We start from the raw sequence: 12,918 nt of genomic DNA on the forward strand, positions 1-12,918 counted from the left end.
CTAGACACATTCTGTCAGCTCGCTTCGTTTGGCGTCTCTAGATTTGCATTAAATTATTATTCTTGTGTTGTTTGTGGCCTTTGGTGACAGCAACAGACAAATGAGAATCTCTTACGTCTGTAACGGGCTGATAATTTACTGTTAAATATATATATATATATATACCCTTGTAAGATTTCGCTATAGACTGTGCTCTACCAGTACTGCCACCTGTGTGCTATACGTAGCGGTACACTATATACTGTTCCTGTGGCAGGCTGTCTGCTATACGTAGCGGTACACTATATACTGTTCCTGTGGCAGGCTGTCTGCTATACGTAGCGGTACACTATATACTGTTCCTGTGGCAGGCTGTCTGCTATACGTAGCGGTACACTATATACTGTTCCTGTGGCAGGCTGTCTGCTATACGTAGCGGTACACTATATACTGTTCCTGTGGCAGGCTGTCTGCTATACGTAGCGGTACACTATATACTGTTCCTGTGGCAGGCTGTCTGCTATACGTAGCGGTACACTATATACTGTTCCTGTGGCAGGCTGTCTGCTATACGTAGCGGTACACTATATACTGTTCCTGTGGCAGGCTGTCTGCTATACGTAGCGGTACACTATATACTGTTCCTGTGGCAGGCTGTCTGCTATACGTAGCGGTACACTATATACTGTTCCTGTGGCAGGCTGTCTGCTATACGTAGCGGTACACTATATACTGTTCCTGTGGCAGGCTGTCTGCTATACGTAGCGGTACACTATATACTGTTCCTGTGGCAGGCTGTCTGCTATACGTAGCGGTACACTATATACTGTTCCTGTGGCAGGCTGTCTGCTATACGTAGCGGTACACTATATACTGTTCCTGTGGCAGGCTGTCTGCTATACGTAGCGGTACACTATATACTGTTCCTGTGGCAGGCTGTCTGCTATACGTAGCGGTACACTATATACTGTTCCTGTGGCAGGCTGTCTGCTATACGTAGCGGTACACTATATACTGTTCCTGTGGCAGGCTGTCTGCTATACGTAGCGGTACACTATATACTGTTCCTGTGGCAGGCTGTCTGCTATACGTAGCGGTACACTATATACTGTTCCTGTGGCAGGCTGTCTGCTATACGTAGCGGTACACTATATACTGTTCCTGTGGCAGGCTGTCTGCTATACGTAGCGGTACACTATATACTGTTCCTGTGGCAGGCTGTCTGCTATACGTAGCGGTACACTATATACTGTTCCTGTGGCAGGCTGTCTGCTATACGTAGCGGTACACTATATACTGTTCCTGTGGCAGGCTGTCTGCTATACGTAGCGGTACACTATATACTGTTCCTGTGGCAGGCTGTCTGCTATACGTAGCGGTACACTATATACTGTTCCTGTGGCAGGCTGTCTGCTATACGTAGCGGTACACTATATACTGTTCCTGTGGCAGGCTGTCTGCTATACGTAGCGGTACACTATATACTGTTCCTGTGGCAGGCTGTCTGCTATACGTAGCGGTACACTATATACTGTTCCTGTGGCAGACTGTGTGCCATTACGCTCAGTTATACATTATCAGGCCCAGAGTTACAATGTATCACTATACATGGCAGTCAGCTTTTGGTGGAAGTAATAAAATCCTCCTTCTTAATGGTTGCTGTAAGAAGTGGGTTTGGAGGGCATGGTCGGACGAGTTTGGTGTCCCCGTGGTGCACGAGAGCCTGTGATTAGGTAGCAGGCAGCACTCACAGCTCCGGTTGCAATGTTTGTGTTTAATAATCTCAGAGGAGGGGACAGTACCCAGCCTGCGGGGAAATTAACTTCATATGATCTCTGGGCTTTTCGCCTCTCTTAGCATAAAAACCTCTCCTTCCCTCCAGACTTCTGGCACGAGAATAGAGACGACTACTCCCTGCTATAATGATCTTAACCCCTCCTTTGCCAGAGGGTGTCTAGTCTAATATAGCTGTATTCATGATTAAATGTGACAGTACAACAGACAGCAGAAACACCTTCAAACATTGTCCCACATTCACATGTTTACAGATATGCCATGGTCACTACCTGCACAAAGAGGCGTGATTAACACGGGGATTACTGATAACTCAGCGATTGGTAACTTTTATATAACCATCTATTAAAACGCACTCCCAGATCTGTCACAAAGTGTCTGCCCCCTCAGATAATGGCACAGAATGAGGACAGCGGTGACTCCAGTTCCGTTGACAATTTAGCAGAATTGTTTATTCACTGACCTGGGGAATGGTGGGGATTTACAGGGGACCTACAAATAAAAGGGATCCCCTAAGCAACATTCCCAGTTACTGGGACACACAGTTTAGCAACGGTTTGCCCTTTTACCTGGGTCCCTTACTGGGCTCCGAGGCTCCCTGGAACTCAGCTGATGTGCTCTGATTTCTGCAGAAGTTGGACGTCAACCCAGTTGCAATTCATTGGCTGAGAGTGGATCAGAGGACTGCTCTCAGACAGTGAATGGCACACTGTGAATGAAAATCCACACAGAATGGACATTAAACAAGAGTTCTGGTCTGGCTAACGCTGCACATACAGACTACAGACCATTCTATTAACTATTTAATGGACAGAATAGGCAAATTGAAGAACGTTTAGGTGATTAGTTAGGTGGTCTTAGCCTAAACATTTGATTTCCTGTTTAATTCTGCACAATCGCTGGTTCAGCGAATACATTCTGGCATGAAGTTTTCATTAAACTGGGAGGGAATTACAGAATTTGGAGACATTTCTTAGTTTAGTTATTTTGCCCTATAACTTCCCTGATCAATTCCTGATTATTTGGTGAATGACCCTGCTTTGTAAAAAGGTTTCCAAATACAAAGTGTTTTCATGTAGAAATTAAAGGGACACCATTGTAAAGTGCTATGGAATTTGCTGGCGCTATATAAATAATATAATATAATAATAATAAGTCACCCAGATCATGTTATCTCAATGAGGTCCTGTCCCTTTAACCCTGCAATGTAAAACACTGCTTTTTTTGTTTTTGTGAAATTGCAATGAAACAATCATACTGAAAGCCACTAGAGGCACTTTCTTGGCACTGACGGAGTAAAATGCTTTCCTATGTATAAGCTTGGCTGATATCAACTCTTCTCCGAGAGGGAAAGGCTTTATATTGCTGTAAAAATACCGACCCTGGAAGATTCTCTAATCACAATCATCTTTTTCCTCTGGAAAAAACATGTTCTTGAACCTTCATGGGTGGTCTGGCATAGGCTAAAGATAAATAATTATATGGAACTCTATTAGCCACAGACAGTGAAGGATAGACTCACCTTTTGTGTCTTTCTGCTGCTCCTGAAGTGCCAAGTCAGCCAACTCGCTTAGTAGAGCGATCCCATGAATACCTGAGCTGGGGGGCAAGGATGGAGAGTCCCTTGATAAAAGGCTCACGTCGTCCTGGAAGGAAGGTAATTCTCCTAAGGAGATACTGGCTGCTATTAACGAGTCCAGGTTGTACATGAACTCTGGGTCTTCCGTTGTAACTGGGGAACAGGGTGGTGAAGGAACGGAGGGCTCGTCCTCTGCTACCCCTGCATCTTCAGTATCAGGGACTCTGACTTCTTCTGACACAGTCCGTTCACCCTCACTGGCTTCAATAACTGGCTCCTCTGTGGCCACTGGAGCCACTGTTGACCCATCTGAGATGTTTGGCAACTGTCCAACTGATGTGTCCATAAGCTTCTCATCCTCACCCTGGTCTGCTCCCTGATCCCTCTCCTCATGTGCAGATTCCGTTTGTTCACCAACTTTTTCAAACACCTCTGGTTCATCCACACTTCTTGTTGCTGTGGGCTCTTCGCATTCCATCACCTGGGACTTAAGGACCTCATGTCCCTGACTACAAACCTCATTTAGGTCTGTCTCGCCCAAGTGAACCAGATCGGGGGTGACCTCCATTGAATCCCCTGAGACAGGTGTCTTACACTGGGATTTTTTGGAGGGGGTAAACGTCCTTGATTGCTCAGGTTCTGCAGCAGCTGATGCTCTTTGCATAGTTTCAGGGTCAGCAGGGTCTGCGGAGTGCACATGGTGGGGAGATGGGGAGGTGTAAGATCGGACAACATCTGGATAGGTATACCCAGGAGGCAGATCTACAAGGTGGGAGGAAAAGGAGAGTCAAATGAATTCAACCAACAAGTTATACTGGAGATAAAAACAGAGGCAAATGCGTTCTCGTAGCGTATCCAGTTAAAGTGTTAAAGTATATTGCATTACTTCCAATATCTTCCATATATAAATCAAACGTTAGACCCCACTTTGTGCATAGAATGACATGCTTTCTGAATATTGTATAGAAGTCTGGTAAACCATTAGATACGGCTGTGTAAATAAGAACTGTCTATGTTGTCTGGGTGGATGACAAAAAAAAAAACTATACATAGATTAGCAATGTCTACTTACATAATCCCTATTTCGTTTTCAAATAGCGAAAAGCTGCATATACAGACTCCACGCACTGAAGTTGTTATGGTGCTGTGAGTAACCCTTTAAGAGGTGTATTCAGTAAGACCGGTGTTACATGACAATGCATGACACTGGGCTGCACAGGTCGAACAGTTGCATATTTTTATGGCATCTTGGTTATTAAATGTCCAACGTTTTGTAGGTTCCTAGGATCCCTATCAATGCAGCTTTTATGGAAAACCCTTCCTTGATAGTGGGCTGTATTTTGCAGGAGAATCTAGATGCCTACTTTTAATGGAGAAAATGAAAACATGAGAGGGGAATGCGGTGATCAATAATCAAAAGGAAAAAAATAAATCTGAAATAAACTTAAGGGAAATAAATATTGGCTTATTTTCCTCTGACTAACATGAGGGATAACCAGAAGATTATGAAAAAGAAAACACAATAGTATTGTCTTTATTCTCCCCCCGCCACCCAGTTTGGTTGTCCCTAAAATAATGGTAAGAATAGTCAGAGAAATGGGGTGGATGGGGGGGTGCACCTTGTTGATGTGGGTGACAAAAAGGCAGTCTGACCATTAGATGGATGGACGTAGAAGACCTCATGAAAGGGAGTACAAGTGATTGAAGGGGGATAAGATAGATGGACAGAAAGGGAGGTTAGATAGAAGGAAGGGATTAGACAGATTTGGAAGATGGATGTAGGTAGCGGGAGTCATTACCCCGCTGTTTTCTGGGTGTTTATGCCGCTGACAAAGCTGAGGAACAGGTAATAAATGTTGGGCTGCGGCTCTGAAGGTGCCCTGGGATGGCAATGTATCCCTTGGCTTCTCGTACTCAGATGGTTATTGATGGTGTTCATCCACCCTCCTGACAACATGATCAGATGAATAGCATATCCTTCCTCCAGCCTAGCCCCTCACAAGGTCTGTTCAAGGAGACCAGGATGACTCATAACATTGGGGTTCAAGTGTTGCTCTTTGAAGTACTATGTTATATTGTGCGGCTCAGACCACAGACCTTGGACAAACCATATTCATAGAGAGAAAACACGGGCTTGGGAGCTGTCCCTCGATATGGACAATGTGACACATACCAACAGCTATCACTTTAATCATTATTTTAACTCTTTGACGGTATGTCGGGGCCAGTAATAAACGGTAAAGAATCTGCTAGGGATCTCGAACTGGCAGGGCGCTGATACAGACACATTCCCAGCCGTGTGCCGAGACGCGGTGACAAATGGGCCTTGCAGCATGCAAATATGTTTTTAATTTAAAAGGCAATCAATATTGCTGTGCAACTCATTTAATGAGATGTGTGGGTCTACGCCTCCTCTGAAACCGCTTCTGTACAATTTCTAGTGTGTGCTCTGTTTAACCTATTCAGTGCCAGAGCACACGGTCAGTCGGCCAATCTATAAAATCACTGACTGCAGGCTAATTCTGTGTGCGAACAGGGTACACGCTGTGTCAGCAGTATTCTGCAGGACACATCGCTGCGTATGGCCTTACATTTTAAGTATTAGTGTCTCCTGCAAATGATCGAGTCTGGCCCTCCCTAACAGAACGAAGTGGGTGCTCATACCCGTGGCACAACACAGCGAGGTGAAGCCCGAGTCCAGCTATTGTTGAGCTGATATTAGTGTAACTGAGGGTTCTGAAGCCTCACCTGGGTCACATGTAGCTATGAATGTTACATTGTACAAGTCTGTCTATTCTGAACTAGTGCATAAACTGAACGTTTGGGAAAAGGTGAAATTAAAGACAGGAATGACATGGGTGAGGCTCAGCAGAACAAAGCCAAGGGATAGAGTTCAGACTTACCGGGTTCCAGTGATTTGGGGTAGTCTTTGGGGGGCTGCCCCTCCCCCCTTCGCTCCTCTCCTTCCTTCCCCTTGGAGCTCTGCACAGGGACAGGGCTGACAGCTGGAGAGCTGGGCATCAGAGCGGAGCTGCCGTCTGGGCAGGCAGGTAAAGTGCATGGGGCCAGGGGCCGGGGTGTGGGGCATTTGGACGGAGGCCTCAAGCCGGGTGAATGGCAGCAAGGAGACAGTTTAGGTGGGGCTGGCGCAGATGGAGGTCGCAACAGCAGGCTGGGCGGAGTCTGGCTCTTGGAGGTGTTTAAGGCATCTGCTTTGTTTTGGGGTTTTGTGACCTTTTCTGGGTGGTCTCCGGATTCTGGCAGATGATCCTCTGGCTTCCGCTGTCGGGGGTGAGATCAGAAGGTTAATGTCCGTGAAAGAAACCTGGTCTGTTTTGAGATTGGGTGATGCCTGTAATGTGACATACCTGAAGGTGGCTCTGTCTCTGAATCTCCAATGCCTGCGCAGCCCGCTGTTGCTGCAAAGCATAAAGTTCCTGCTGCCTCAGGAACTGCGACCTGGAGTAGACTGGGAGCTGTCCTGGGTGCTGAAGGTGAGAGGGAGGTCCACGGCTTGGGTACATCGGTGGCCAGAGAGAAGCCTGATCCATGACTTCGGCTGGGGAGAAACAAGTGTCATAGTCACCATCACTAAGACATGAGTCCTATCAGTAGGACAAAGTACTGACATGTTAACGCCTATCACCCATAGACACTAATTACCGATTAATTAACTAGCACCCACCTAACACAGCTCAGAGCTGTAATCACACCTTAAAGACATAAAATAGTCATTAAAGAGCTCTTTTACAGCAATAGTAAAGTACTGAAATTCACATTCATGTAAATTAAAACAAGACCTATCACAAAAAAGGGGAAAAAAACATTCACCAGTGGAATAAAATCGGTCTGTATTTTATGAAACCGATTTAAACAATGTAATCCTTGTGGCTATGGAAATCGTGCTCTATGGGTCTATTTTCCAGGTCTGATACTGGTGAAACTTGGTAGGTGCCGTACCTAGCGGGTGTGGAGCTGTGTGGGGTGAGGGCTCCGGAGGTAGGATGACCAGCTGTGCAGGAGGTTCCTGGGACAGGGGGAAAACTGGTTGCATGGCACTAGGCATAGATGGGGGAAATCCTGGTGGAAGATTCTGGTGAAGAGCTGGATGACTAATGCCTGATGAAAGAGAAAATTCGGTAAAATCATACTCCAGATGACAAGACAGACAAGACTTCTAATATGTGAAACCATTTTGTGAAAATATATTTGCTTACCATAAGAATGCCCCCCCATCCATATGGAGGGGCTCCTGGTTCTAGGCAGCCAGTGAGGGTGCGTTGGGTGAGTGTGTGATGTAGGATCTCCTCCCAGTTGGCTGGCCTGGAGGGATGAGCCCCCTGCTATCATCAGATGAGACGTCAGGTCTCCTGGACAACCACTTGAAGGATGGATTCGGGCAAACTCGACCAGATCCTTGTTCTCCCTGCAGTAGATCGTAAAGAACATGCAACGTATGGATTTGCCAAACAGAATGATTTGATGCAGACGTATTAGTGCATTTATGGAAATAGGTGAATGAGTTATACTCACTGCATTAGGAGGTCTCTCCCAGGAATCCCAAGTCTTTCCTCACAAAGACGGTTCCTCTCCTCTTCTGCATCTAGATCAATCACATGCATGGATCGTCCAGACCCGCCTGTTAAACAGGATTTTGAAAAGTTATCTACCTGGTTTGGACTATTTAGTAGCTTCATATAAAGGATATCGGGTAACAAGAAATCTTAAGAATTTAATATTAAATCAACCTTCTCTGTTCTACGGGGTTAGTCCCTAATAAGGACATGATAGACAGATTCCTGGACCTATTTTATGGTCATTAGAAAAAAGAAAACTTGGGTGTTACCCAACAGCACTGGCTATATGAATCGAATCGTAGCCACTATGGCCGAATCAAGTTCTGCTAATTAAATAGGGAAACCTTCAGTTAAAGAAGAAATACACCATTCACTATCTTCACAATAGGCACAGCTAGTGAAATATAATTTCACTATATACATATTTATTGAACTGATATTATATAAAGACTACTAAACACAAATATTCACTAGGCAGTTCTGATTTGAACGTTTGCAGTAATGGGTTAATGTTCTGCACAAAGTCCTAGTTTGGTCTACCCATTCAAGCCAACAGACTAGACTGGACGGCTCTCAGCTGGAAACTGTGTCTCATCAAGAAACTGGCCCAGAGGCAGGCTAATTAAAGCCATGTGTCCTGAGCCAGCCAAGGGCTTCTGGTAACCCTGAATATTTCCTTCCTGCCAGCCCCCCTTTCTCTCCGCTGCCCCCCAACCACATGATGACATCACTCATCACACATCAGACAGGAACTTCTCACGCCTCCTCCTACTCACAAAAATGTTTCGCCCCAAAGGAATCTGCTATGCAAATCGTGATCGAGCAGGATTCACTTATTTACCATTTAGTTCTGACACAGGGGGACAAAGTGGCTACCATTCATCGTGCACCACTAGTCACATGACAGAGGTGGCAGCTACTATATACTGTATGGCGGCTACAATAAGGTGATAATCACCTTGGGGTCTCAGGTCAAATTTACAAAAGTGTAAAGTGTGAGGGAGGAATGGGGGGTTTATAAACAAACCAGCTCACCGATCCTCTGGTGTTTTTTTTAGAATTAAATGGAAGTGAGGAACGTAACACAGGGAACACATTTGGCACAGTCCTGGACTTTTTTCTGTGGTTACATATCTAAATAGGACCATTTTAGGTAACTCTATAATTTAACAATAAACGATAATGTGATTATAAAAGACAAACTAGTGTTGTGGCTCCTGATTTCTTTGAACCTAATGAAAAACAGGGAATGGAACTTTCTTAGTAAAAAAAAAAAAATACTTGGAAGGTTTTGTGATGTTGAATTATTCAGTCTGTGTTTACCTTTCTGTCCCATGTTATTTCTGCTCTGTCGACTGGAACCAGTACCGAAGGACGGCTCGTGGCGGCTCCCCGTGTCTTTCTGACGTGCCACTGCCACCGCAATACCAACAGGTGGCTGTCTGACTTCCCCATCCCCCTGAGAGGTCTCATTCTCCCGACTCCTCGCACAATCCATCCTCTCCTGCTCAGGTTGGCACTTGCTGGAGTGGAATTTCATTTCTTGATGAGAGCAGCTGGCCTTCATGTTCCCCAGGCCAACAAAGGGGGCTCTCTGACCAACGATAAGTGCTTGATTGCTGTATTTTAGCAGATTTTTCATGGCAGAGACCTCATCTGTTGGGCCTTGCATTTCCTGGCTCATGGGAGGGCCTGGGGTCATTAGCGCAGCCTGCTGTAAACTTGTGCTGAAGGGGTCAAGGTATGAGTTCTTCCGATCTTCACCGATTGAAATGGGAGGGTCTGTCCATGGGGGCAAGTGAGGCCCGTTGTAGCCTAAAGAGCTCAGTTCAATAGTTTTCCGTTTTCCATCCTGGCCATTTCCTGTCTGCTCCATGTCAGGAGGTCTGTGCTGCTGGTGCCTTATCCTAGCGACCTTCTGAGAACTATGGGACGGGGGTTCCTTGGAGGTCCTCTCTAAAGTGCAACAGGACTGACTGCTTTTTACACAGTGCACATCCTGGTGATTGGGACGGGGACAGTCTTGCGATTGCTGCATTTCAAAGAAGCCCCCTTTCTCCATGCCCCTCTGCATAGCAGGATCATTGCCTACGCTATTCAAAAACTCCAAGTTTTTTATCCTGTTGGCTGAGTTCTGGTGCCACTCCGACCGCCTATCCCCTTTAGCCTCTGCTTTCAAATGAGAGAATGTATTGGTATAGGACCCTGGATGGTGAGAGTCTGAGTTCATTTCGTGGCTTTTGTCCTTTCCCTCTCCTCTGTCCACGTGGCAGTTCTCCGGGGTCACCTGAAAAGGCCGGCTTTTATCAGTGAAGTGCCCCACAGAAGGCACAAATGTGGGCCTGCCCATCTTTAACTCCCTGCCAGACTTGTCTTGCAAAGAGCATACCACATCTGGGTTGGAATGAAGCTGTAGACAGGGAAATGAACCTGTGGAGGTGTTTAGGGGAGCGGGAATGCTGGGGAGACTGGATGGGACGGTGTAGGACACAGAGTGGTGAAGCATTTGCCTCCTCTCCAGGCACTCGCTGTATGGTTGCTGGGGCTCATGCTGGGAATATGATCGGTCCGACCGCATTATGTCTTTGGCACATCGACTCTGGCTACTTTGTCGAGGCATCCCTGCCCCAACCGTGCAGCTAGACAACATTGTTTTGTTGGGGTCCCCATTCAGCACCTTGGAGGTCATCAGGCAGGAGTTGAGATGCTTGGTCCGGTTGTCACATGAGCCTCTCTGATGCATATCTTCCTTGCAATGACTTTCCATGGGCAGCACCATTTTCTGCCTTTCCTTGACCTCTTCCTCCAAATGTCTCTCTTTAAGGTCCCCCTTGCCCATTTTCTCCTTGCTCAGCTCGGCCCCCCCAAGGTAACGCTCATTGTCCTTGGGAATCTTTTGCATGTGACTGTTCTCTCGATCTCGGCTACAAGAGCCAATGGGGTGACCAGGAGCTGCCCGTGCAATGCTGGGAAAGTTGTGATTGGCAGAAAGGAGGGTAGGCTGTGCTGGAAGGTTCCGTAGATAGAAATTATCTGAAATAAAAGAAAGCAGAGCATGAATGTAGATGCAATGATTCCTAAGTTATATAAAGCACATTAACACTCAGCACCCCAGGACTGGATTCTGGCAGGAACATGCTGATCCCTCTGGCACTCCAAAAGGCCAGCAGATCGACATTTCTAAAAAAAACAGACCTGATAGTGTGGTGGACATAAACTTTTAGAAACAGTCTGATGACAAACAAACCGTGTGTGGCACATTTTAATTGATGCATTTAATGCTTAGTGCCCATTTAAACTTTACTTAATATTTAGGAAAGTTTAACTTATTACATAGTTACATATAGTTACATAGCTGAAAAGAGACTTGCGTCCATCAAGTTCAGCCTTCCTCACATATCTTTCTGCTGTTGATCTTGGAGTACTGTACACAGTACTGGAGACCATATCTTCAGAAGGATATTGATACTTTAGAGAGAGTACAGAGAAGGGCTACTAAACTGGTTCATGGATTGCAGGATAAAACTTACCAGGAAAGGTTAAAGGATCTTAACATGTATAGCTTGGAGGAAAGACGAGACGGGGGGATATGATAGAAACATTTAAATACATAAAGGGAATCAACACAGTAAAGGAGGAAACTATATTTAAAAGAAGAAAAACTACCACAACAAGAGGACATAGTCTTAAATTAGAGGGGCAAAGGTTTAAAAATAATATCAGGAAGTATTACTTTACTGAGAGGGTAGTGGATGCATGGAATAGCCTTCCAGCTGAAGTGGTAGAGGTTAACACAGTAAAGGAGTTTAAGCATGCGTGGCATAGGCATAAGGCTATCCTAACTATAAGATAAGGCTAGGGACTAATGAAAGTATTTAGAAAACTGGGCAGACTAGATGGGCCGAATGGTTCTTATCTGCAGTCACATTCTATGTAGGGAGATATGTGGAGCAAAGGATGATATACAGAGACTCTCTCATTCATTAACGCAAGCAACCCATGTCCACAATAAGAGTTAACTTGTATTTACACCCACTGTACAGCCACCAGTAAATCCAGAACTCTATCAATCTCCAAACTATGGATTTGGCTTATTTCGAGGTGACGGGTTTGTGTTTTTGTGGATTGTTTTTGTTGGGTTTCACTTTAAGAAAAAAAAAAATCTTATTCCTTCAGATTTGACAACTGTTCTCAATGTTTAGTCCATGAGACGTCTGCTTGTGCAGGAATAATAGGTCAGAAACTACCGCATGACTTTAAACATCTGGTTCCAACTACAAATAAACAGCTGGGCCGACAAATAAAGCGAATAAAGAGCATCACTGCAATAAACAAACCAAGGATCCAGAATGCTTTGCTTCCATTACAATGTATAACACGTTCACCTCCCTTTGTTACAGTTACACATAACATTCCTGGATTGTGCACGGACTCTTAGCCCACACCTATCAAAGTGTCTGGCTGAAAGAATATGGCCTCCATGTAATATCTTTGGATAAGCCGGTAATATTTGGAGGGGGAGTGGGAATAAATACATATTTTAAGATATCCATATATTTTTTTATATTTTTTTATATTTTGGGGAGGTGGGGGGGGGGATTTAAAAGGTTTAGCCAAAAATATTACATTTTGAGGGCTATCTCTGGTCTTAAAGCTGAAAACTAGTAAGAACAATGTAAGAGATTTGTTGAAATGTTAACGCAATCAGAGGACGTACAAGATTATGTAGGAACTACCACTACCATGTATGTGCCACTTTCTGCAAAATTTGGCAAAGGGACGGAGCTAGAATCAACTTCATCTTGCCATTTGGTCACCATGGAGACTGATAGGAGTGGGCATCGTTCTTGTACTCTTAAACATTGGTGACAAAGGCCACTGCCATATGGAACCGCCACGAGCTGCGGACAGGAACGTGCAGAGGAGAGAGGGTTTTAGCGAAGTATATTTTATGTTCCCCACTAGGTGACATTGAGGAAATGGATAGGT

At 45.1% G+C, this 12,918-nt stretch overlaps 1 protein-coding gene across 1 annotated transcript in view; it reads right to left on the reverse strand.

Moving 5' to 3' along the window:
- The window catches only part of LOC134611946 (BAH and coiled-coil domain-containing protein 1-like), a 129,702-nt gene that overhangs the window by 15,809 nt on the left and 100,975 nt on the right, over positions 1–12,918 (reverse strand). Inside the window, exons 5-11 of the mRNA XM_063456297.1 lie at positions 9,253–10,962; positions 7,886–7,991; positions 7,570–7,778; positions 7,313–7,471; positions 6,721–6,911; positions 6,256–6,634; positions 3,296–4,114 (exon numbers count right to left, since the gene is read on the reverse strand). Of these exons, the coding sequence (XP_063312367.1) occupies positions 3,296–4,114; positions 6,256–6,634; positions 6,721–6,911; positions 7,313–7,471; positions 7,570–7,778; positions 7,886–7,991; positions 9,253–10,962 (3,573 nt within the window). The remainder of the gene's footprint in view (positions 1–3,295; positions 4,115–6,255; positions 6,635–6,720; positions 6,912–7,312; positions 7,472–7,569; positions 7,779–7,885; positions 7,992–9,252; positions 10,963–12,918) is intronic.

Source organism: Pelobates fuscus, chromosome 5, assembly GCF_036172605.1.
Source record: "Pelobates fuscus isolate aPelFus1 chromosome 5, aPelFus1.pri, whole genome shotgun sequence".
NCBI lineage: Eukaryota > Metazoa > Chordata > Amphibia > Anura > Pelobatidae > Pelobates > Pelobates fuscus.